Genomic DNA, 27,278 nt, shown 5'->3' on the forward strand with positions numbered 1-27,278 from the left:
AGGGCAGCGCGCGGCCGGCCAGGCGCCCGGGGAAGAGGGCAGTCGGGAACGAATCGGTACACGTGCAGCCGAACTCATCCCTGGGGTCGCTCCACAGCAATTAATAAATTACGCAAACGCAGAATTGGTCTGCTTTTTTTTAAACTTGCCCGTCTGGTAATGGTTATTTGGTGATAACAGTTGAAAAAAACCACCGAAACATGAAGCATTTTTTTTCAACCATGCTACTCTTACCATTTGTCATTTAAAACACAGAGAAAATAGGAATGCAACACCCATTTCGGTTTAAAAGTTTAATTTATTGCAGATTGCTGCAACCATGCTGCCTAAGCAGGAGTATAAAAGAACATCCTCGAGGTAAACCAAATCCCACAGTTCCCGTTAACAAGAACATCGTTAAAAAGTCTCGTGACAGAAGTTACTTGTTATTATTCACTAACTGAGCTAGATCCACGGTAAGGTGCTGAAACGCCAGACGTTCAATCTAGGGTTACCCGGGGCTTGCGAGGCCTTGTCAATATTACAGCGATTTCGTAACGCAGCGAGCGCCCGTTCTCCTGCGCCCTCTCACAGTCCGTCCGTGAGCTGGTTAAGGGTAAATGGAGCTGACACGCACGCGTATCCTGAAAATGCTGTACTGCAGGAGATCCAGCTCCATAACCTTTTAAAATTACCACGTTAAAAAATTTGAATACTACGATTTCATCATTTGGCTTCAGACACAGAGCGATAAGACCCTAAGGCTCCCCTAACGTAAGTCTCCAAAAGTATCAAATCCTTTGGTGGTACACAGGAGCCAGAAAGGTAGGCTAAGAAGGTCCCTTTGTATTTTATTTGAATTAAAGAGGTAGCAGCTCCAGTTTGATAAGGCTGAATTCACCCTGAAGCCAGGAAGGCCAGACCCACGCTCTCAAACCCTGGCACCACGAATGGCACCACTGCCCGCGGGCCACACGGACCCCCCGCTAGTTCCGCGGCATGCCATCCACCGGTCTCAAGCCGCATCCGCTGGGGAGCACAAAACCGAACTCGGGGGACAAAGCTGCAGCAATGTTACCGCACGTCTTTTCCTTTTCACTACCGGAATACTCTCGTCCATTTAGAAATGCTTTCCGTGTTGTTTCACTGGAGGAGGACTTGAACGTAAGCACCTGGCCTTTCACTATTCAAGTCAACCGGAATTGCGCTGCACGTATGTAATGTATGGTAAAGAATAACAAATCCGAGGACTATCAGTATGGTAACACTCCCACGCGCCCCACCTAAAAGCATCCTCGGATTGCATTCGTCTCGTTCGGACTGCTGGTGAGTAATTAAAGGTTTCGCCTCAGTTCGTCCCACCGCTCCGTGCTCACTCAGGACATCCTGACCATAGCTGGAAGCTACACAAAGCTCTGGAGGGCAGACCTGAGGTGGCCCTGAGAAATTCTCTCTGCCCCTTTCTTGTGCACTTTGCTCAGGGCTGGCTCTAATTAATTATAAAAGAAGTATCAACATGCATGAAGCAATGAAATTTATGTTTTAAGTGCTCTTCCACATGTATTTCCCTAACACCACAAATATATACTGTGCCCCCTTTATCCTTCAAACAGTATTTTAACATAAATACAAATGCACAGCTATTACAAACTTAAGATCTACTATCGATACAATCACATTTTAAAAGTTAAAAATTTACTCTGAAGACCTACTGAAAACAAAGTATTAAAACAACAAATAACTTATCATTACCGATACTATTAGAATCGAAAGGAAATGACTAAAAGAGAAGAATTCCCCACTAACGTGAAAGACCAGCAGCTGTCATATGTAATGGATACCCACCAGAGAGGACACACTTGCTGCCGAAACAGAGCATTGGTTTAGGAAGGAAGAGCATTTCCTGGTTAATCACTCAGAAAATTAGCTCATCTTTCCTGTAGCTGCTCTCCTGAAATCCCTGACCCAGTCAGACCCAGAATCTTGTGACTTTCCTCCGCTTTTGTTTCATCCACAATTCCCAGTAAAGGGCCACAGTACGGCTTCGAGCAAAGACAGCGAGAGCACCAAACACCATCTGTGCCGAGTACGCTGTAGCTTCCAACAACGTCAAATAAAAAGATTCCAAATACAGCGCTAAAACCAATTTGCTTCCCAGTAAGAAAGTTCTGAAGGCTTCCCGTTCACAAAAAGTCCAGACTTTCCATATCTAAAGAATACGAGCAGCTAAGTAACTACTTCATATTAAATACTCTGACCACTAGATGCTTTAGAACTTGACAGGTAGAAAATGTAAGGGAAGAGGTGTAAAAAATGGAGCGACTAATAGCCTACAAAGTTAAAAGGAAAGCTAAAAAATAGAGCAGTTGGGGTTTTTTGGGGTTTTTTTCTTTAAAAAACAGAGTTGAAATGATCCAAAATGCCTGTTGTGTGCAAAGCGCTGCCGCTGGAGTCTGACAAGGGAACCCAGCTGGCAGCTGCTGCACATTTTCACATACTTGTCACCCACTTCTCACTCTCTTGTTTCTTCCTGCGGAAAGCAGCCCTGCTTGCAAGGCACATCTACCAGCAGATGGAGATCTAGGAAGAAAAGAAAATACTGAGTAAATATCAGGCCTTGTATATGTTTCCCTTGGCAGCATACATAGCAATTGTCCTTCTATCAGGTACTATAAAATATGGCCTGAAAGGCAGACTATAACTGGAGAATTTGAGGCTTATTGTTTAAAGAATAGGAATTACTCTAATTTTGCAAAACTTAAATATAAAACAACAACAGAACAAATTATAATAAAAGCGCTCCCATTCTTCAAGATACATTATTTATACGTGCGCTCACTACTGTGGTTACCAACTGTTAATTACTATAAACCCCTGGCAGGATCTACAGAAATGCCTGTTCTGCTTGTGACGTACACCGTCATTTAGCCATAAAAGGCACAACTGCCTCAAAGTACGCCGTAGCCGGTGCCAAGATCCGAGAGAAAACTCATGGCGTCACAGACGGGACAAACAAGAGACTCCTTTTTTGAAAATTGCCTTGATCCACGGCAAAACGGAGATACTTCCAAGGCATGGCCAGATCGTGCAGGTCAAAAAAGTGAAGAAATACCTCGATAAAGTCACAACAGCACTACCTGTGTGACCTTTCCTTTCTAAACAGACACATTCACATCTTAGGAAAAGTACTCCAGCCCTTCTTCTTTTTCTACACTACAAAGTTCCTGCCCAGTAGGCACCAGTTCTGCACTTTCTGACATTCGCCTCCTGCCAAAGCAGACTCTGTTGGGAACAAATCTCGAAAATGCTTAGGGACAGAGAAATGAGGGGGCTAGTAACAGCGCGACTCTGAATTAGGTAAAGTTAGGAGACAGCATCTAACATCCACTCATCAAAAACAGCAGACTGCCAGGACGGGCAATTTGAAAGTCCTTCACTGAAGATATACTGAAGTAAAGGTAATGGCAACCGGGCTGGAGCAAGAAGCTGCAGTTCAGACTCCTGAGAGCAACCCCGCTTTGGGCTTCCGACGGGAGGCGTTGAAGAGCTCAGGGCCAGGCCTGTCCCCACATTAACTCTTAACACCTTTGCAGGAGATCTCACTGTGACCTATTAGGGACACTAATGAGCTAAATGAAATTATTTTTGACTGGCAGGTGTAGGAAATAGCTGAAGCGAACATAGGATAGCATGGGAGACCTTGCCTGAATGAAGATTTGCCCTTAGCAATTGCACCTATAAATCTATTTACCTTGCAGTGAGTGAGAGGGAATGCACAGCGAGACAACCGCAGTGCCGTGGGAGGGGGTGGTGAATGTCTAGGGCACCTCGCAGCGTGATAATGATGGATTCACATGAGTCAGTAGCATCTCGGTATTACGTCTGCGTTCTTGTAGCAAAAAAAAATTAGAAGAAGTTGCCAGATTATTTGAAGGACTAGACGACTCACAAAAAATATATGGCCAGCCACTGCGAAAGAAAGCTTTTTCCTTAATGTATCGGTATCAGCTTAAATGCTTAAATCCAGAAGTAACAAATTCCACCTGCTCCACTCTGAGATCCCTATTTCCAGAAAGAAGGGCTGCAAACAAAAATATCTCCAGTCAGAATCCGGTCCTTTTTATGTACTCTTTTAGAAGAGGAAGCACACAGCACAGGTATTAGGTCCAGTACAGCTGTATTCACTAGCGGAGCGCACCTGTAGAGTACGATGCAGAGGAGATGGGGAAGGATACGTGAAGAATTTACGAGTTCCTATCAATCAGTTGTGAAGTCCCAAAGGACTCCTGTTGCAAGTGTGGATGCTGCCAACATAAGCAGACAGATTTATTCCAAAAGTCCCATTTTATAGATGAGCTCAACTAGAACGTAGTAGAGAAAGAAGATGCATCGTCAGCACCTTCAAATCTATGTTCTAAGAAAGAGCCTGGGGCTGAAAAAAGCAGTCCCTGAAAGGTAAAATATCCCGCAGACTTCAATGTGACAAAGACACCAGGAACTAGAGAGCCATGGCCACTGTCTCTCAAGAAAAAGAGTGGGAAGGGAACAGATGACACAGCCTATGCTCATTTGCAATGATCTATCTTAGAGCTGAGTTAAGTTCTGCACCCCCTGTTGCAGCCTCTGACTCCTGGGAGGACTCACAAATAGTTCTTCTTCTCCTGCTGCTACCGAAGAAAACGGGTTCCCTCTGCCAAATTGTCAGGTACAAAGACAATTAGTGCATGAGGAGTAAAGATATGGTTAAAACAAACACTTGCATTCAAAACGAACAAATAGGAGGGTTCTTCACCCACTGTGTAATTAACCTATGTTAATGACGTTAACTTACAAAAACCACAGTGGATGCTAAATGTTTGCATGGCTTCAAGAAGTGACCAGAAAAATTAATTGAAGGAAAGTTTACTGAGGCCTTTTCTACTTAATAGTACAAAAATGCCAAAGATACTGTTGGAGACAGGAGAAGGGACTAGAGAGACCTTTCGTCTTGACCCTGGTTGGCAGGACGTTCTTAAAACTGGTAAACTAGAATTTAGCTGAGAAAGTTGGTTAAAAGTGTATTGTTTTTCATTTGAAGAAAACAGACGACCTATTTCAGTGGTTTCTGGCGCTGCAGAGATGGGCTGGCAGCTATGGAGGGAAATCCTGGGGACTGCATTTTAGTAACACACCAGCTGTCTCTCTTGCTACAGGATAGGTGCAGAAAGGCAAAGAAACCTGGTCTAGCTCTTCAAAGGAAAGCACCACCTTCTCCACACGGGAGGGTTTGATTCTTGCTCGTTTGTACAGATTATCACCTTGGTTTTCGCCCAGAGCTGCTCCCAGTCACAGAAGTGACATTTCCTTCCAGCTTCATTGCAGCAGCCTCTGGTACCACATCATGGTGGCTTTCGTTGTGTGATATCTAGAACTTGGTGTCACCGCATGACAAAGACAGGTGAATCATGTCAGCAGCCTGCTGAAATATATGGAACAAAAGCCTTCTCCATAGCAGGATACATAGCCAAGTGCAGGCTCAGAAAACTTGCAAATGAGTAACTAAAGGAAAAGAGGAAGACGGACAGGACTCAATCACTTTCAGAGGATAAGCTGTGAAGAAACACCTGGAAATTTTCATGATGCAATATTTTAGCACAGAAAGATGAAGGAAGAAGTTGTTTCCAAAGGCTCACAGAGGAAGGGAGGTACTGACAGAAAAACGTGTCGTCAGAGCAACAGACGTCAGCTTATATTTAAACCTGTCTGCTTCAGGCTTACGGTTGAGATGCAGGAGACGGGCTATGCCAGCTTCGAAGCTTGTATCACGTGCCCAATTTATTATTTTGGGCCTGATCATGTTTGGCTCAGGTGCGCTGTCCGTCTCTACCCTTCGCATGGACACGAAGCCTAAGAGATGCAACAGTGGAAACGCAGACCTGGATGACTATCCCTTTTCCCAGAGAGCAGACTCTATGCTAATTGTTGCTAATTAGCCCTAGCGTAACAGTGTTTCATCTCTGTGGAACAATCCCATGGAAATGCTTTCCAAAATGTTCCTGTACATAACTTTACAACTGGCACATTAAGCAAATGTTTTGCTTTAGATATGAAAGCTGCGAAGTTTGCTAATTATCCGTGATCCCAGGAAGTAATTGAACAAGAACTCTCAATTCTGTGTTTTAAACAAAAGCCTGTCTTCTTTCAAGATGGCATCCAACCTTTTTTCTCAGCTTCCTGACAAAAAGACTTTATTCCTTACTTAAATGTTTGAAACTGATGGGCGTTATGAGCTGCATTATTAACTAGCATCATTATCTGGAATCTAGAAACTACCCTTTCAAGTGAGCAACAGCTCTTCAAACTCTACAATCAGCTCTTTGATGAACAGCCGAAATAGCTTCTTGGGAGACTTGCAGACTGCACCAACTTCTCCTCTAGAATGGATCCAAAGAGGCCATCCTCCCTGTGTCCTCTTACGTCTCTCCAATCCGTGGACATTTAGGTTTTTCCTTTAGTTACTAGAATTGTGAATTGTTTGGCCTCCGACGTTCTGCTGCTTGTTTTTCTCATGTATTTCAGCATACGTATCAGCAGACTGGTACGAAATTTAGTTAGTGATCTGAGACAAAAGGTTTGGACTTCTACACTAACTTCATCAGTTTGGTGGGGTTTTTTCCCTTTTACTTCAATACTCACCTCATCGCGCAGTGTTTCCTTCGTAGCACTGGCACCCTCCAGCAAACATATCTATGGACTTCATCTCAATGTTGTGACATCCAGGTTTCTGACACAACTCCCAGAACTTCAGGTTTTATTGACTGATATAATTTATACCTTTTTCCACATAAGAGTAATTACTGTAAGCATATCTATAGAAGCATGTTGGTAAGTATACTAAGAGGTTGAACAAGTATAATGTTTTAACTGAAGGCACAATGAAGTACTTGCACTGCAGACAATAACTCAACTATTCTGATCTCCCCTTTCTGTAATAGTTTCAGAGTAGCTGTTTTGGTAATCTCTAAAAAATGTAGAATCTCTTCTTACCAGGGGACTTGCTGTTGTGTGAACTGCGTCTTCTTTTCCTGCATCCAGGTTTTACAGATGAGTCTGTCTCTTCTACAGATTTGTTCACAGGCTCAGTTCCTGAAGTGAAGTGTCTCTTTTCCATCTCTGACGTACTGGATTCACATTTAACTCTAGTATTCTCCTTAAAAAACAAAGAAACAAACAAAGAAATAAAACCAAAGATCACTCAATATTTTCTTGTAATCACTTTAGGGACAAAATAATAACTATTCTTCTCCGCTCCGAAAGGACATCTAACAAGTGTTGAACACTGCCTAGGTGGTTTACATAATAAGTGGTTTTGACTCAGAATTAAGGTTGCCAAATTGAAACTCAAGCTCTTACAAAATGTCATATTAAGCAAAACATGGAATCAGAAAACCAGAATATACAAAGTCAGGGTACATGTCGTCACAGTCCGAGCTTTGTCCTCAGTTATCAAACTAGCTATAAGAAATAAGCTAGAAGAAATCCAGGTGCAGTCATTGTTACCCACACGTGGATTAGCAATGACAGATCTAGCTCAAACAACTTGCCAGAGCTGTGTGATGCAAAACTACACATGCGAGCCGCACATTTCTGGTTGGAAATCTCACCCCACCCAATCGTTAAGACATTCAATTATAACGTGGCGCTTGCTTTTTGGAGCCCTCTGCTGCTGCTCCATATGTATTTTGCAGGCAACCATTTACTGAACTGGTGTATTTCCATGATCATGTGGTAAAAATCCGTAGGTTAATAAAAAAAAAAAAAAAAAAGCCAAACAACCAAGTTACGTTTCTATTCCACTGAGGAAGTAAAGGCCCACAGTTAAGCACTTGGAGTTTACCTTTAGACAGAAAGACGTTCTCACTATCACCTGTTCTAGAATATTCATCTCTTCTGCAAATATCCTATCAATCAATATCCTAAAGAAGAACGATTGTTCAGAGCCTGCAACGTTTCCTTCTATTAAGGAAAACAAAGCTTTTGAAAACTGGTATGTGTGAGCTGACAGAGGACAAAAGGTCATCACACTTGGTAATCAGATATTAGTAATTCCAAAAATCACACTCTCCACCCTGAGTCTGTCATTACTCAATGTTAAATACATAAAAGGCAATGTGAATGCACATTAACAGAAATACATCCACATTCTTTGACAAAGTTGTATAATAATAATAACCAAATAATATCCAAAAAGGCCTGTGCAAATACAGTAAGCGAATACGCCAGGGAGAGCTAGCTCCCCCCGACACGCCTCCTGCACTTGCTAGATACCTACTTTACCGCAGTATTTGCTCTTTGAAATGTGTTGTCTGTATGCTTTGCGTTAGTACTCTTAACAAGGCCATGTGAAAACCATTTTGCTAGCAATGCCTGCTGTCTAACAGCTGAACCACAACTCCCTCCTAGGCATAAAAACAAAGAGAAGGAAGGAGGACCGTAGTTCACTACCTTCACCAGCTAGAATCCAAATTTCATGAGTAATGATCTAAACCTCTGCATTCCTGGTGACATTTACATAATAATAAGTTCTAGAAAAATGAGTAAGCAGCCTTAACCACTAGTGAGAGAAGGGAAGATTTCTCAAGTAAGCATCCTAATTTGGATACTCCACGGGACAACTGTTCTAGAAACAATTCTACAAATGTCATTATTTAAAGAGAAAAATAGATACACTATGAACTGAAGGGCAATATCAGATAGGGGATGTAGAAATCAAACTGCACTGTTTGATAAACAAAACCCAAATGCATATCGAGATAACCATTATTATTACTAGCCTACATGCTGAAAGAAGGCTTGTTGACAGCCGCCTGAACATGAGCCAGCAGTGTGCTCAGGTGGCCAAGAGGGCCAGTGGCATCCTGGCCTGTATCAGGAATAGTGTGGCCAGCAGGACCAGGGAGGTGATGGTGCCCCTGTAACTGGGCACTGGGGAGGCCGCACCTCGAGTGCTGTGTTCAGTTTTGGGCCCCTCACTCCAAGAAGGACATTGAGGGGCTGGAGCGTGGCCAGAGCAGGGCAACGAAGCTGGTGAAGGGTCTGGAGCACAAGGCTGGGGAGGAGCGGCTGGGGGAGCTGGGCTTGTTTAGTCTGGAGAAGAGGAGGCTGAGGGGAGCCCTCATCGCTCTCTACAACTGCCTGAAAGGAGGCTGTAGCAAGGTGGGGGTCGGTCTCTTCTGCCTAGTAACAAGTGATAGGACGAGAGGAAACGGCCTCAAGCTGCGCCAGGGCAGGTTTAGGTTGGATATTAGGAAAAACTTCTTCCCCCAAAGGGCTGTCAGGCCCTGGCCCAGGCTGCCCAGGGAAGGGGCTGAGTCCCCATCCCTGGGGGGATTTAAAGGATGGGCAGACGTGGTGCTCGAGGACATGGGTTAGTGGTGGGCTTGGCAGTGACAGGTTAACGGTTGGACTCGATGATCTTAAGGGTCTTTTCCAACCTTAACGATTCTGTGATTCTATGAAGTCTAGAAACTCCGACTAGCAGTTCTTCCACGAAGGACCTGGGGATGCTGCCGTGCCCAGAAAGGCTAACGAAGCCTTGGGCTGGACGGGGGTGAGCGTGGCCAGCACACTGAGGGAATTTCATTTCCCCCCCACTGGTGAACCTGTACTTGCAACACTGTGTCCAATTTTAAGCCTTACAGTTAGTTGTGTGTGTGGGAACAGAAGAGCGATGATACTGCACAGTGCCCCTTTCAGATTCCTTTTTATCACTGTGTTTATAGGATCTTACACACCAACTCTTCAGTAATCTAATATAAAAAAGGCAATAATGAGATTTTCATCCTAATAGCGTCAGCCTAGCCCACACAAATCTGGTTCCCAAGTTATCTCTTTTTTTTATTGTTTGGGTTTTTTTAAGCGCACATGCTTCTGACCATGGATTTACCACATCTGTGGACAGACTCTTCACTCAGGCCTAGTAATCCTGCAGTTTCAGAGTCCCAAACGTTGTTTGGTGGAGAATCAAACAAAGCTACCAACACTGACAGATGTGAAAATTTTGCCTGTTCACTTCAATTATTGAAAAATGCCAAACCTGCTGCATCTCACCGGTTACATGACTTACTGTACCTATACCCAGCTGGAACACTGATGAGAAGGTAAGGCACTAAAATTAACAACTCACATGAATGGGGTTTGCTGGATTAACCTTCACCAAAGAAAGCAAGAGTTTCAACCTTCACATAGACATACTGCCGAGGAGACTGAACAAAATAGGAGGCAAATTCATCTTGATCTAGCATGACAGAAATGTTGTATTTCCACTTTAAGAAGAAAATCATAAAATATTTCTTATGAGTAGGAGTGGAATAAAATGAAGCCCATTAAAGGCCAAAACCTACAAAAGCCTAGGACAGGAATTCACTCAGGCTAAGAAGACAATGCTGGATCTGAACTATTGAATGTACTAACTCTTTTCATATAAAGAATTGCTCTTTAATTTGCTGTCTTTTAGGAAATCAGGAAAGCAGGATAAAGCAGGTTTCTACTAAACTGTTAGTTCTCTGAGGAGAATAGTTCAAGGCTCAATAGCTGTCACAAGAGCAAGTAAATGCTAGGAAATAACTGTGAAAGAAATAGAGAACGAAACAGCAAACATCTTTGCGCCACTGTAAAAATGGATAGTTTTCCCACAACTTCAATGCTCTCTTCCTTTCAAAAAACGAGGTAGTAGAAATGGAAAAAGTTGAGAACAAACTTAAAGCTAACCAGGGGTGCGGAGCAGCTGCCGTGCAGAGGAAACTACAGCAGGACCGTACAGGCGGGGAAAAAGACTACGGAGGAGGCTGTGATAAGGGATCTGTAAAATCACAAGTGACACGCCGTAAGCGGGCAGGGATGACAGCTGAACGTCTCTCCTGAGACAGAAACCGGGAAGCATCACACGAAGCTAGTAACAGCCAGGCTCAAAAGGAACGAAAGGAAGCTCTTTGTGCAATAGATCGTGAGCAAAGTATCTGTTTGGTGGAAGCCAAGCATCTGTGTGCTAAAATCGCCGTGGTTTCACGGGCTGACTTCAGTCCACAGAAGAGAAAGCTAAGATTAAGTACACGGTATCATTCCAAGTCCTCAAGTTGAAAGTAGTTGGAAAGCATAAGGAGGAATGCCCTGTTCTATTTGCATGCCCTGTTCTTGCTCTTCCCCGTGTGTCAGATTACCGCTATTGTCCTGAGACTTGACACTGGGCAAGACGGACCTTTGATCTGACCCAGCAGAGCTGCCTTGATGTTCTTGTATTAACACTGGAGGAATTTGCTCCTCCTGGGCTGCGACACAGAGGACTAAAACTCTTCTGTGCACGGCCACTGTTTTGTCATAAGCTTGTTCTGAATTACATGGCACTGACAGCTACCGAAAGCCTCGGAAGGCTTCCAGATTCAGGGATAAGGAAGGCAGCAAACTGTGTAGGAGCCTGATGGGAGTACAAGCCTTCTCTGGACAGTTCTGCACCTGCCACGATCCCAGGCTCTGGAAACACCACTAGACAAGAGGCAGCTGGAGGGTTAAGTTAACCTCGCCTCTCTTCAGTTTGGGAAGAGGAGACTAGTAAGAGAAAGAATATTTCTAACAAAAAGCAGAAATCTGTCAAACAAAAGGCCTAGTAGTCCCTGAATTCCTCTTCAACACAGAATAAGCCCCAGTTATTTAACGAGTTAACATCCAGGTAAACAGACCGGGATTCTCAACAAATACACAAGTAATGGAGCCTCAAAACCGAAACACCTCCTCCCCAAACAACTCCATGTTTCACACACTAAGTCCCTCAGTTCTTAACAAAGGAGTTTGGACCATAAACTCCAAAGGCCTTCAACAATGGAAAAATATACTGCCAAAAATGCACTCCAAAAGTTGTCAAAACTGACAATGTTTAACGTGCGATCAACACTTAAGATAATCAGTGGACCCTCATTAAGGAGCACTGCCAACTCTGTAGGCACTAGCACAAGGACGTGCTCTTCTCTACACACTGCTGAGCAGAACCGTCTACTCTAGGCTTGAGCTTTGCAGAGACTTGATCAGAATATACAGCTCTTCCTAGAAAGATCCCCAAGAGGAAGATGAGTAAGAACAATCAAGTTTGCACCAGCTGAGGATTTCCAAGCTATAAACTCTACTGAAGGCATCAAGATACTGACAGCATAACAGAACAGCAGCTTCAACACACACCCAAAAATGAAATTTTGAGGAATACACCTGCACTACGTATTTTTCCCATGCAAATGAGCACCCTAACTTGGCCAACACAGGCTAACACATCTCATGCTCGTTAACGTGGGATACTTTTTCATTCCCTCTTCTTTTTTAAAGCTTGCTTTACCAAGCAAACCCTTCACTGTCCATTAAAAGCTTAATTAAAGAAGCCTTTAGTTCTTAAGCAGGCAAGAATATTAAAAAGCTATCAGTCAGACCCTAGCATTGCTATCGAATACAGTTATCTCAAGAAAGATGTTGTTTTATCTCCCTTTACCCCTTACCTGCTCTGGACTGAATGGTCCTTCCTGAACAAACATTACGGAGGACTGAGTTGGGTAGCGATATGGTTGTTCTCTCAGTTTTTCACAGGCTTCCTGTGTGGTCACAGATTCTTGCACTATTTCAGCGGCAGCACTTTCTACAGACGCAGTGGTATAGGTAGCACAAAGAAATTCAGCAGGCTGTGATGGAGAACAAGTTACTGCTTGATCTGCTCCCATCACAAATGATGTGGCTGAAGCTACAGGAATAAGAGATTCCAGTTGGTTTTCCTCAGCTGAAGAAGGTGTATCACTGTTTTCACTATTAACCAGCAGTGGTTGACCTCTGTTAGACTGAGGGGTTGAACACTGGCTCTCCACAGGTTCCACTTTCACCATTTCAGCTTTGGGTGATGAACGCATCTCATCAACAATCTGAAACACAGCTTCAAGATTTATTTCTGTCTTCTTGTTTTCTTCAGATGCATTGCAAGGCCAGTCAGAGGGCAGAAATTCAGCTGCATAAGGTGACTGCATTGGAGGACTCTGGAAGAAACAAAATACAGTGAACTTTTCTATCAAAAAATTACAGTGACAGGATGTGTATTCCTTCTGTAAGGCTTTGGAAATGAACCTGAGCAATCAACCGAAGTGTTCGTTTACCCAAAAGCTTGAAAGATTGTCTGTTATTTTCAGCTAAAACAGCCAGTTTGATTAAAAAAAAAAAAGGCTACTACTTTGTCTTGTTTTTCATTAACCACCTTACTCTTGGCACGCTTGCTTTCTTCTATTCACTGTCTCTCCTGGAGCGAAAGGAAGGTTACTTACCAGGAGCTGCGTACTCCTTCAGGTGCACTGCCCGCACACCCTTTGCACTTACCCTACAAGTAAACCCAAGCGTTCAAACCAGAGACTTCTAGTCTTAGTAGGATCTGTGGGGGTACGTTAGAACCACCCCCTTCACAGGCCACATATGCGATGACAGAAAATGATAGGGCAAATCTACCTGCCTTCAGTTCTTCTAAAACTCAAGCATTCCTGTTGTACATAAAAACAGCACAAACCACGAGATTTTTAAGCAAGAGCAAAAGGCGCGTATGCTGTAAATGTGCATATGGACAACACAACTTGAGGAACTCGCAGTTACTTACCAATAACATCTTTTTCCTCTTCAAGTGATTGTCCATATACGCACCCACACAAGGGGTGATTCCCAGGGATGCTCCAGTCCCAAAATGAATGGGAGTTCAGATACCTATGAAAACAAATACTGTAGAACTGCCCTGTCTGTCACAGCCTCACATCTGGACACTCCTGTCACGACACGGTGTCCAACAAATGCACGACTCAAAGTCTACATAAATCTGTATAAAAGCCCTAGAGATCTTCAGGTCAGAAACACTTCTTGGCGAACCTGTCGAGGCTGCCTTTGCCACCACAGAGCAGGTCTGAACACCACTAAAATATTTCACTGCAATGACATCACAAGATGACAGGACACAGTCAGCAATCCAATGATACTTTTTTTTTTAGTAGAATTCATATAAATCAAAGAACGTTTAAAGCAGAAAGAAGACAACGAAGAGTTTTTCAAAAGCAGCAAGTCCTACCCAAGTGAAATGATAAATCACATTTTAACAGCCAGTGTCTGTACTGCTCTTTCTTCTGGAGATGACTCAGAGTTCAAGGACACTGGAAGCGTAATTTCTTCTGACAAATACAAGCCATATAATGACGCTGAACAGAAACCCAGGTATATTTAAAATACAACCTTATTTTGGAAGAGATCTAGTATGAAGGATTAGTCCTTAGTGCTTGATTATCCTCAGACCTTCTAGCTGAGGTAATGGTTAATAAAAAGCTACTTCTATAGATGAATAAATTAGAGAACAGGAAGCCACAGGATCACCTACTGGGAAAGCCATATCAGATCAAATGCCAGTGAAGGATCTGGTCTCTCAGCAGCATGAACATCAGAAGTCCCTGAAGGAAATACCACAAAGAGATGAGATCCCTTCCTCTGGGTGTATGAAGTCAAGTCCTGTTGTGGATTCACATAGATGTGCCAGTCTGCAGATAGTCATAAACTTTGGAGGGTGGGAGGGGAAGGAGGGGAAGATAAAACCTGGAATTTGAGAAATTAGGTTAAGTTACGCAAAGTGTTTTCATTAAAGGCAAGCCACCTTTATATATTTATGATACAGGTTTAAACATAGTTCCTTTCATTTAATATTTTTTTCAGTTGTATTTTGTAAAATACTAACAAGGTGTTTCACTTGTGTTGCATTGCTTGTTTATTGCCTTCAGTAGCCAGGATTTTAAGTAAGATCTGGGTTACCAAGTCAACTGTCCGGGGATGAGATCATCCCTGCCAAAAGCAAACCAACCAACCCACCCACACTGCAGCTTCTTCTGCCTCTTCTTAGGGGACCTCAGCTTGAAGCTGTTATAACACCTATCATCTTCTTGGATGCACTATAGGATCCCGTACACATTTCCAATAGGAGAAAGTGCCCATGCAAAGGTACAATTTAAATCCTTTTAGTTTATCTAGAGAAGATACGGCAGACAAGGATGCGAGGGAGGCAGCAATGACACAATGAAAAGCAATTAAAGATTGAGAAGTCGGGACTCAAAAGACTAATAGTTTGCTGATCATTTGAGCACACGAGGAAAAATGGTCTGATTTAGCAAAAGTGGTGAACGGGAAGATGGGCATTTCACTTATAAGATTAGCATAGTGTATTCAAGAAGTAAAGCACAACCGCACCTTTTCAGGGACTGCTAGGATGAAAACAATCTGGCTCGAGCGCTTGGGCAATCACTCAGAAGTAGTTCAGATTCAGTTTCATTTTTAAATAACATGGCTGATTTCATTCTTATTACAAACAAAAGCAAACTGCTTAGCACTGCTTTTAAGGTCAGGAAAGTTGTTGTTCTTTTTTCTCCCACATTTATTTCTTCCATTTCCTCTTGCTTCAGTTCCGCAAGGAAATATTGGCAGCTTAATAACAATGCTAATTGCAAAAATCAAATAGCAGGGCTGCGAGTTTAAAAAAAAAAAAAGGGAAAATAAAAATTAAAAAATCACTAAAATCCATTATGTAGCCTCGGTTCACATCTACGATAAAGCAGCAGGGAAATACTGCAGTAATAGTTGTGAGTTGCCGGAACTGCTGTTGCAGAAGATAGCAGGAGTTTTCTCTCACAAGACTCATTCCTGTGCAAGGATACCGATTTATCGCACCGATCCACACCCCACTTCAGGAGAACCCAAATGCAAAAGAGTATGAATCACAGAATCACAGAATCATTTTAGTTGGAAAAGACCTTTAAGATCATCAAGTCCAACCTGAGCTCCCAGTTTTGTAACCAATTGCGATGAAAGTGTAACACGAATCTCTGAAACCTTGATTTCAGAAACCTGACGAGAGGTAGACCCTAATCAGCCACTATGTCTGGGTACAGCCATCTCTATCGCCTTGCTCGTCCATGTGCTAATTCTGTGGAGCTTTTTCCAGAGACAGACAGACAGGCAGACAGACAGACCTTTACTTACTGGCCTTGCCTGCCCATGTTCCAGCCAAGGTCACCTACGTTTCAGCAGGTCAGGTGTGTACAGTACGAGCCCAGCAGCTGGCCTCCAAGCCCCAAGGAACCGTACTTGTCTTAACCTCTCCTAAACGTAAAGTGATGCTCTCTGCCAGACTCAGGAAGGACTAGCACAAGGTGTAGGCTTTCTTGTCCAACAGTGCCTGTTTTTCCTTCTGAGACCACAAAGCACTGCCTGGATCCAACAGAAACAGCGCTGATAATCAGCTTGCTGACTGCCAGTGTGTTGATACGGCTCCCTGTCTTCTGGACTGCTCCAGTTTTGTCTAGACTTTGCCAGTGGTATCTAGTAGGCCACAGTGTGATCAAACAGCCTAAAATGCTCTGCAGACCACCCTTCAACAGCATTGCACTGAATTCCTGCAACTGGTCGAAGATCTTGAGTGGAAGGATACAATGCAAATGTTCTGTTTTTTGTGAAGAATGATAAAAATGCTGAGTTAGCCAGGGTTCACTAATTTTACTGCTTTTGAGGATTTGTGCAAGTGGTTACTGATGATCAATACACAAGCAGGGCAGGGGGATCAATACTGTAGCTGGCTGCGTCCCTCAGCAGAAGGTTGGGGAAGTATCTACCCCAGAGCACGCAAAAGGTAAACTGATTATCCCCCACAGCTCAGCGAGAACCCCAGGCAAACCGCTGTCTTCTGTACCGTCTCCACAGCCCCTGTCACCATGTTCCAGGAGAAATGATCTATGCCACGCTAAGACTCAGAAAGCTCAAGAAGTCCTGTTGATCCGTTCTGTATGATATTTGTGTTACCCTGCTCAGAGACAGCCAGTTACTGACCTGGTAGAACCAATTTACGCTGCTGCTTGCCCCCAGGCTGCTCACACGGAGGATTACCTTCCCGCAATCTCTGCCCAGATGCACCAGCAGCTTTTGACTGGGAGTTCCCTGGTCAGAGTTGTATTAGCAAAGCATCCACTAGGTAAGTGGCCTACACCTCTTCTGACTCCACACGCTGCCATGGACTTGCTTCTCCAAACAACTGAGTTTCACTAGACCCTTCCTTATATTATCTTTCAATCTAGCCACAACACCACCCCTGAGGACTCCTTTGGAATGATTTGCTATCCCAAACATTGATCTCAGCCTTCTGAGATAAGAAGTTATTTGATTGTGACTTCCCATCGCTCATGTCCTGGATGAAAAAGCAGCTCACGATGACAGTGAGAGGACAAAGATGCACTGTGTGAAAAATAATACTAGAGTATCAATGGCATGACTGGCCAGTGGCTATTTATATCCTTACACCAACATGTTATCCTGGCCGTAACCTGGCCATCTTGGATAAGCTTATATAAAAAAAAAAAACATGAATAAAAAGACAAAGGTTGATATTTGCAAGACAGCAAACTGGATGATCAAGCTTGGGTAGGTCAACCCTTTTTCAACATACATAAGCATAACTTGCTTTGCTTGTCCTCTGTGAGGAAAAAAAAAGTATATGCATTATGCTGTAATAGAAAAGGAAGCCCTTGCATTTTCACTTCAGATCTTTTGATATTTGATAAGCCAGGCCCTCCAAATAAGGTGCAGTTTCCACCGGAATTATATACAGCATTTACAGTAAGTACTGTAGTTATCTTTCACCAGGCATCTCTGAGGTGGGGCCAATTCCAAAAGGCACCTTCGTTTCCCTCGTTCATCAAACGAAACTCAGGACTGCACAAAGCTGTCTGGGACGAAAAAGTAGAGCTGTTTCCCAGTATCTTCATAAAATTAAAGAATCTCTTTTTGTCCAAGCAAGGACACTCTTCAAAGATAAATGTAGACTCGTTAACTAAAATGAATTCTGGTGAAGTCAAGCAAAAAACGTACACAGTAAAAACCACTCCACTGATGAGGACACCCACTACGCTGGTACCCTGAAACCTAACTTGAGTTACAGAACTACCCGTTTAACGTTCAGTGGTTCTTTGAAATAGGTATTTGTAAACCACAGGACTTTCACTTTCTCAAGCAGATCAATTTTCAAATTTATATCCTTCACTCCAGAAGTCCATAAACCTACAGTTCATTCATACAGTCTCCTCCGCTTTCACCTGATTTTAAGTGTGCTACACTCACCTGGAAAAAGCTGCAGTGGGTGTACATCGAAGCTGTAGGACTAGCACAGCCAGTCAGAGGATCTGCGTGGGCAGGTGGTGAAAAACACTGCATGGCAGCTGCGAGAATTCAAACACAGTTATCAGACCTCCAGAATTTGTGTTTGGTATGCAGAGTTCTATTGCTTACTTCATTTCAGTAACCACACAGTAAACTAAATTCCAGAAGTGTATTATTACCTCCCAGGTGATTTTAAGATTGATTTCTTCATCTTAAAAAATATTTATTCTAATATATGCGTACATATATTAAAAATATATATTGTAAAATCGATATACACACACATAATCATAGTCTTTTGTATCTTAATATCACCTTTTTGATTTGGCTGCTTGACTTTCTCATCACAAGATACCACAGAAAGCAGAATCACATAGGAAGAGCCTAGATGTTTATATACACACTCTGAAATTACACAGTGATTTTATTCTAAAAAGCAACTTTGTAGATGAGGCAGTATTCTGCAGGTATTATTTTTTGATGACACGCAGAGATAATTTAAAAGTAAAGGCATTATTTGAAGGACAGATAAAATTCTGAAAGAGAGAGAGAAATCCTTGATGAAATCCAATTTAGTCCAATGTTCATAATAACTAAACGTAGTAAGTGTAACTTGAGATGGCAAACAGATCAGATCCATTTCTTTGCAATGCTTGACACTTACATGGGATTTCACATGAGACAGGTGCTACGATACCCAAGATGGGGTTTTACTATCTATACCTACTGCCCTTTTTAATATGATGTTGCTGAATTTTTGTGCAGTTTGGAGCAACAAACACGGGAGCTAAACAACGCGGAAAAAGCTCATGGACATCCTTCTCAAGGAGCATGAGATATACGTATAACTCATGTTACTTCAAAAGCTAATTCTGAGCAACTTTATGATGAAATCTGGGCATCTTTCAGAAGAACATTCAATGACCTGTGAACATATTACAATTCTGGATATTGCCAAAAACCTAAATGATACCTGAGTTTCACTCACTGGAAACTCCCAAGTATGTTTGCAAACCCAAGAAAACCACCAAAGAAAACTTTTGAAGGGCTATTGTGAAAAAAACGCGAGAGAGCAATGACAAAGGAGAAATTTCTTGTAACCTGCTCGAGTGATTCTAAGGAAAAACAAACATATTACAAAGAACCTATTTTCTAAGAAACGAAAAGGAAGGACCTGACGGGAAGAAGTGCTTGTGAAACAGTAGGTAAGTGTAAAACATGAAGTCCAGATTATATGCTATAAAAAGCTACGAGTAAAACATAAATGACAGTATTCTTACAGTCAGTAGAGCTTATAGCAAAAGCAACTCGTTAATCAAATTGTTATGTTTGTAAATCAAAGTGGGAACAAAAATAACTGTGCAGAAGACTAGGCTGCTGACCGATCCTGAATGCCTCTGAAACGCAGAATGTTGCATAAAAAGAATGGTTTTCACTCTCACAAGAACTTTGTTTGCCAGCTTATAGGCTACGGCAGTGACTGATCTAACAGCAAGAACAACTGCATCTGTGGAAATATCATGGGAAACACGAACGCAGTCTTAATGGTAGCCAGTTAAGAAGCAAATCCACCATAAGATGGAGGCCAGTTTTGGGTAAGGACCACTCATCACCCATGGTCACAAAAGGAGAGTCATCATATATCCGAACAACTTTTAAAATAACACTGAAGAAAGCATTTACTGACGGGCAGTGTTATCGAAGGTGTCGATTCATTTACAACACTTCAAGTCTTCAAATTGAATCAAGATTCAACAATCATACCTGCTTCACTCACATGCTTTTGTCCTACCCTGTCAATTGGAGAGAAGAAATTTCTAAGCTCTTTTGTCCAAGATATAGTTATTCTAGTCATACCCAGAAGAAATTACCAGCTAAAGCACATTCTGTCACTGGCTGTTATGAAATAACTGACAGTGAACATGGATCTCATTGGAATACTAAGGAGACAGGGATGAATGGCATCTTACGGAATAAATGAATATTTACTGAATAAATTAAAAAGATACAGCCCCTTCCATCAAACAAGACGGATCAGCCTCAAAATAGATTTGGTTTCCGCCAAAAAAGAGACGTACTTCTGCCCATACAAGCTATGGGTGGAAAATTTCACACCCTCTTTAGGACACAATATGCTGAATGTGAACACTGATTTATGAAAATGGAATTGCTGTCAGCGGGGCTGTAACCAACCCAGCAACGGACCCCTGAGAACAAGCGGAGATCAGTGAAGAGCACGGTTCCCAGAACAAGGAAAGGACTGAACACTCTGCATCACAAATATTCTTGCACAGAAGTCGAATGACCGTATTTCACCCACACTGAAAATATCTTTGGCTATCTAAAGAGGTTTGCAAAGAAATCAGGCAAAGAAATCAATACTTTTAAAGGAAGTTATTTAAAGTATGTTAACAAAAAATTTATAAGCAAATACAAGTTATAAATCTGACAGTTGAATAAGAAAAATTAGAAGGAAATACAATGGAAGAGAGAATTAGCTGACACTGGATAATATATAATGGGGAGGAGTCAACATTTGTCTCTTTTGTTTAAGAGAAGTCACCCTTCATTGCCCTCCTGAAAGACCTCCAGTAGGTAAACAAACATGGATAACTGATCTTGCTGATATGATATTTAGATTTCCAAAAAGCTTTTAACAAAGTCATCATCAGAAACTCTTACAAAAACTGAGCCACAACAGCACAAGAGGGAAGGCTGTACATTTAAAAAATAACCTGTTTTAAAGATAAAACACAGAAGATAGGAATAAACAGTCACTTTTCACAGGTAAGTGAGGTCACCAGTGGTGGTCCCCAAGGACCTGCACTGGAACTCATGCTGCTCATCATTTTAGTAAAGTACTTTAAAAACTGAGTGAGTGAGCAGTGAGGTGATGCTTGCTGATAATACCAGGTTATTCATGTCAGAAAAGAGCAGTCAGCTATGAAGATGGGAAAACAAAAATCGTTATGAGTTTCCCGAAGTCACAACCCACCAGATAAAGCTCTGCACTCAGGAAAAATAAACTCATTTCACAAAGAAAATGATGGGTTCTTAGTTGTCAGTCAATAATCAGGAACTAGATCTTGGTAGTATAGTAGATAGTTTCAGGAAGATACCAGCTTGACACTCAGCAGCTGTCGAAAAGACCTCCAAAGTCACAAATGAAACAATCAGATTGTTAGGAAATAATACAAAAGGGAACAGAGAATGAAATGGGAACATTATTATTCCCCTGTATAAATCCATGATTCACCCATACCTTGACCACCGTGTATATTTTTGGACTCTACATTCTCAATAATAACAGAACAGGTAACAGGGAAGGCGACACGGATCATGTACAGAACACCTTTCTGGAGGAACAGCTAAGTGGGGCAGGAGTCTCAGCTCTAGAGAAAATGCAGCTGAAGGAACTAAGAAAGAAGTATTTAAAACCATGAACGGTGCAGTGAGAGGGATATGGATATAGACACATTCATGCAAAAACCAAATAGCTATTTAATGAATATGCAGTAGGGTCAAAAGAGGCAAGAAAAGGTGGCTCCTTCCACAAAATGCAATTAAGCTGTGAAATGAAGTCCTTGTCACAGATATTGTAAATGCCACAAGCCTACATTGGTTGGGAGAAACAGACAAGTTCATGGAAGTGAAATCCACTGAGCGCTATTAAATATAACTCGTGATACGGTTTATTAATTCCCTGAGCCCACACTGTTGGAGTATTTTGGAAAAGCATCAGCCCGTTCTTGCTCTACTCCTGCACTCCTCTTTGGGCATTACTGTCAGAGGAAACGATGGGCTATATCAACATTTGGTCTGATCAAGGCTAGCGTTCTTAACTCCAAAGCAGTGACCTGTTCAGCAGAGAATTATTGAGGCATTCACTAAATCCTGTTTTCTCAACACTGGAAAAATTGTATGAATTGTATAAAAATTGTATGAATTGTATAAAAATAAGCATGCGAAATTTAGCTGGAGGGATGACAATATTAACATCACATTCTTATATACATCTTCCTCCTCTTGAGACGATACTATTTTGTGGGCTCTCAATGTTTCAATAGAGAAGAACAAATCAACCATAATCTTTGCTGAAGACATGAAGGCTACAGCTCTAACCAGTAAATTAAATGCACCCAGATCCATTCTCTGGCACTATTAGTACTATTAAAATCTCTTACTCTTCCAAGTCAAAACATAGAATCATAGAATCATTAAGGTTGGAAAAGACCTTTAAGATCATCAAGTCCAACCGTTAACCCAGCACTGCCAAGCCCACCACTAAACCATGTCCCTAAGCACCACGTCCACCCAGCTTTTAAATCCCCCCAGGGATGGGGACTCAGCCCCTTCCCTGGGCAGCCTGGGCCAGGGCCTGACAGCCCTTTGGGGGAAGAAGTTTTTCCTAATATCCAACCTAAACCTGCCCTGGCGCAGCTTGAGGCCGTTTCCTCTCGTCCTATCACTTGTTACTAGGCAGAAGAGACCGACCCCCACCTTGCTACAGCCTCCTTTCAGGTAGTTGTAGAGAGCGATGAGGGCTCCCCTCAGCCTCCTCTTCTCCAGACTAAACAACCCCAGCTCCCTCAGCCACATCCAAACAGGCTGCTGGGAATGGTCCCAAGCCCACGCCAACCGCTGAACGAAGCATAGCACTTTTGGGGGAGAGTGCTAACCAGGCTAACGATCCAACGACAGAGCTGATCAAGACACCCAGGCCCTCTTCCTGGCAAAGTCTAATACGGTAGCATAGACACAGACAGCTACGCTTGAGCTCAGCCATGGTTTTAGCAAAGATGTATCTTGCCAAATGGATCTGGAAGTTAGAACCTAAATGTAACTAAAACCTAAAAGAAAATCAAAAAGCTCCATGCATACAGTTCAATGTATACACATTTGTACTGCATGCTTTTTACAGGTTCCAATCCTACATGCAAGCTCAGGAAAGCTGAAAGCCCCAAAATAAATGCAAACCCAATACAATCAGCAGCAGATCGTTTCCAAGCTTGAAAAACCACCATAATTTCTCCAAAGATCTGTTGGAAATTGAAGGAACACATGTATCATTTCTACATATTCAAGACAGCAACAGACATGAATAAGTGTTATTATCAGCTCAGCTGGGCCACACGGCATGAGACTGACGCTCTCCAGCATCTTCCATTCCACTCGAGCACGCACTACATGGGAAATGCCAAGGAAGAACCTTAAGACCATCCTTTCAGTGTGAACTTATCATGTCAGGTCCAAAAGTTATGCCTAAAAGAAGCTCGTTATTCATGGGACAACTGGGTCAACAGTACTCAAAGCTGTGCAGGAAATTAGGGAATGCAGCTGTGCCTTTTCCTGCTGGATCAACGAACATATCGGAACGGACCTGAATACAAAAACTATGCAAGCTCCCACCCTTTACCAATCAAAAGACTGATGAAAATGAAGATGATACCCAAGGTCTCTTTGATAAGGGAAAATGGGAAAGACAATGTTGTTTGAACTTAAACATTTAGGTGGGATTAATTACCGTCCTGCTACACAGACTCGGATGTCTAGCAGTTGTCGACTCTCTGCACAGTCAATGAACAAATAGGCTCATCAGAAAGAAAAGAATTGTCTTCCCAAGGCATACGTCTACGAAAGTTGGAATGACTCAACCTCTGGGAGGTGCTTGTTTCTCTCTACTGACTATATATGTAATCTAGAAGACAAGCCCAGGCATATACAACTATTATACATTCAGATGAATCTTAGGCAAGTTGAATCCTACAGCTAGTTTTACAAGTGCATTACTAATGCATCTAGTCTGCTTTTCTCAAGGGAAAATATGGCGCTATACATGCTGTGTTAAAACAGATGTGAATTTTCAGCTGCTGATTTAAAGAACCCCCTTTTGACCATGTGACTTTTAAGCCTTACATACAAAGAAAATTATTTCTCTTAACAGAAGGTTTATCATTCAGAATAACATGACCGCTCCTAAGCTACCACTCACCAGAAAGGTTATCATATGGAAATGAAGCCTACAGCCCCAGACGTCTTCGAAAGGCATGATCGGACTTGCGGCGTCAGGTGGCACCAATAACCGACATTTCTCCCATAGTCTCCTTCACTGATTTTTCATTCTTAGGATACTCTCTGATAATAAAGCTTCGCTGCATTTCTTTGATGCAATCCTACTACTATCAAAGGTTTTGCAGAGAGTTGAAAGCAAGCAGAACTAAATCCTTAAAATAATTATGGTCTAATGCTAGCGGGAAAAAAAGATCCAGATGAGCATCTTTTATTTTACTGTCCTTTCAATAAGAATCATAATGAAAAACCAGGGAAATCTTTTTGTCGCTGAAGTTAACAAACAAGTTTGAATATACATAAAAAGAAACCTTTTGACAAAGTTTTACTTTGATTTAATTCAATGGGACTTCAAAAGTGAAATGAAAGGAGTCAAGAATAAGGTTGAACGTATATTCTTTAGTCCCCTCACTTATGAAATACATATTTTAAGATTAACTATCACTTTCCAAATAAGCTAATCTTGGTGCTGTGCTCTCAAGATGAAGGAAAGCAGACTTTTTCATGTGGACATATGAAGAAATAAGCTTTCAGCATTCTATATGTTATAATGCACAGAAGAAAGGATAGTGGAGAGACTGAGAGATACACAGGAACAGAAGTAAAAACACTGAGACAGTCCTAAGTGACAGTGAAAATTAAAAGATTTATAATACTCTCTGGTGAAATATCAAACATATCTTCTCAGAAGTACTCATGAATTCACTGGAGTTTTCAAAAGCCTCAGATTCTGTAAGTTTCTCTATTTTAGTTTGAATTACACCTTGATTTTTGTACCTTGCAAAATTTGGTGTGCTTTCATCATGCTCTCCCCCCGCACCTCCTGCCCTGGAAGATTTTACCTGTACAACATAGCCAATTTATTCTTTAAACTTTTATAACTCCAGTGAGAGAGACTAGCGTCATCCGGTTAGAGAGATCTACGTATTCCTGTCTAAATCTACGCTAGGCTCTCCCTCAACGCCTCTACAGTCAGTACTGCAAAAGAGGCACTTCCAGGACATGAGTAACCTCGCCCCCAGACAGACTCTAAACCGAGCCATATGAACCGCACCCTAGAGAAGCCCACTTCCTTCCCTTGACTACGGAAGAGGTCTGGGGGACTGGCTGAGATACAGACATCTAAAATTCAGTATGCCGAATTTCAGCCTACGCTCTGCAACCGACAGAAACGTGAAGTGGGGACCATCTCCCACCTTCAGCAGGTATTCTGGATGAGGCTTTCAACCTGGTCTAGTGGAAGGTGTCCCTGCCCATGGCAGGGGGATTGGAACCAGATGATCTTTAAGGTCCCTTCCAACCCAAACCATTCCATGATTCTATGATTCTCAGGACACCCTGCTCCTGGGAGGAGACTTAATAGTTTGCAGCTGGTAACACAGGCTCTAGCCACTGCAGTAATCTCTGTAAGCAGGTAGTCTTTGGAAGCAGCACAGGGCAAGGAGCATACGGCAAAAGTTGCCTGTCTCTTAAACATTTAAGAGTGTCCACAAGAAATGCCTAGCTCCTCAGAATCCTTCCTTGACAAAAATGTTACGGAAACTAGCGATTACTGTCTGAAACATTCTCAGCAGAGGTCTCAGAAAACAGGCACAAAAGACGGGAGGATTTCACTGCGTACTTGGAGAAAGACAGCAGCCACCGCATGTAGGACTTCTGAACAGGGATATCTGTCTTGGTGAAGGCGCAGCTGCCAAGGGAGGAACCAACAGAAGGAAAGAATAACAACTGACCTTTAGTTTGTTCAAGGAAAGAGTCACTATGTTCTGAGTTCCAGAAGTTTTAAGAGAAATTTAAAAAAAAAAACCCACACCACTACCCCCAAAAAAATAACCTGTCACGTGATCTTTCCAATTCAAGGTAAGGGCAAGGAAAAGAACAATAATTTGCTTCAACTTCTCTTCTGAAGAATAAAAACACTTAAGCGAGACTGAAAATTTTAGCAAAAACATTTTAGACAAAAGAAAGGAGTCAAGACTTTCGTACTTTCTAGTCTTCAATGCATAAAAAAATACAACGTAAAGAAGCTAAGCAAGAAAAACGATTAAGATATGAAAATAGTATGAGCAGATGAAATATTCTACACGATACTTTTGACTCATCTTTGACTTTAAAAACTTAACCTGGGAAAACATGAGACCAAGGACTAGTGTACTAGTTTTCAACAAGTTCTCAGTGCTTTAGTATCATCGTCCCAGTTTTGCGTAATAAAAAAAAATGAAAGTTCAGCTAACACTGACTAGTTGTGGACAAATGTTTTTCTCCTCGCCCTTTAACCTCAACAGAGAGGCCATCTGGAAAATCAACAGGGGACGCTTAAAATCTGGAGGAAGGATAGGAGGAAGGATACCAAACAGAAAATCTTTTTGCTTTAAAGGTTTCTCTTCCTTTTAGACTTTACACTTTCTATCTAATTCTCGCTTGAGATATACACATTGCAGAGCATTGTAGAAAAGTATTTAAAAGTATCACTTTTAAAAACCTTTTTGAAAAGCAATTGCAGAAATTTTTTCCATACCTGTTGGATAGCAGGCTTGTGAGTACTGCATTGAAGATGCGTAGCTGCTGTATTGTGGAAGGGAAGTGGCAACGGTTTGAGACCCCTGCTGAAGTGGCAGAAGAGAGGCAACAGGCTGGAGCGTGTATGTGACCTCTGTTGGAAACCTCTGGAATACTGGAAAGGCAACCCCTTTATCTGGAAAAGTTGGGGAAGCCTCATGCCCTGGAAGCAACCCAAGAGAACCCTGCCATGTTCTGGAAGGGACTGGAGCCTGGTCTAAACTTTTTGTCGGTAAAGTGCCGTGGTTCTGGGACGAGGTCGATACGTAGGAGTAAGGAAAGAAACTGTCTCGATGATAAGGTTGGTGAAACTGTCCTACAGTCAGCAGTCCTGCAGTGGGGACAAAATAAAGTGAAACAAGTGTTAAGGAAAGGAGTTTTCGCAGGCAATGAAAGGCAACATGAGGAGCCAAGTCTCTACAACGTTATTTGGGAAGACTACCTTTGCTCCA

General features: G+C 42.2%; 1 protein-coding gene across 2 annotated transcripts in view; it reads right to left on the reverse strand.

Moving 5' to 3' along the window:
- Positions 1-1,484: 1,484 nt before the first annotated feature.
- HSF5 (heat shock transcription factor 5) overlaps positions 1,485-27,278 on the reverse strand; it is a 29,075-nt gene continuing 3,281 nt past the window's right edge. Inside the window, exons 3-7 of one of the 2 annotated variants that reach the window (XM_087751904.1) lie at positions 26,786-27,168; positions 18,160-18,257; positions 12,495-13,019; positions 7,006-7,168; positions 1,485-2,559 (exon numbers count right to left, since the gene is read on the reverse strand). In XM_087751904.1, the coding sequence (XP_087608030.1) occupies positions 2,492-2,559; positions 7,006-7,168; positions 12,495-13,019; positions 18,160-18,257; positions 26,786-27,168 (1,237 nt within the window). In that variant the 3' untranslated portion in view covers positions 1,485-2,491. The remainder of the gene's footprint in view (positions 2,560-7,005; positions 7,169-12,494; positions 13,020-18,159; positions 18,258-26,785; positions 27,169-27,278) is intronic. The other variant, XM_087751903.1, reaches the window with a different exon arrangement.

The sequence above is a fragment of the Nipponia nippon genome, unplaced genomic scaffold (assembly GCF_047370975.1).
Source record: "Nipponia nippon isolate SJK-2023a ecotype South Korea unplaced genomic scaffold, ASM4737097v1 scaffold_15, whole genome shotgun sequence".
Taxonomy (NCBI): Eukaryota; Metazoa; Chordata; class Aves; order Pelecaniformes; family Threskiornithidae; genus Nipponia; species Nipponia nippon.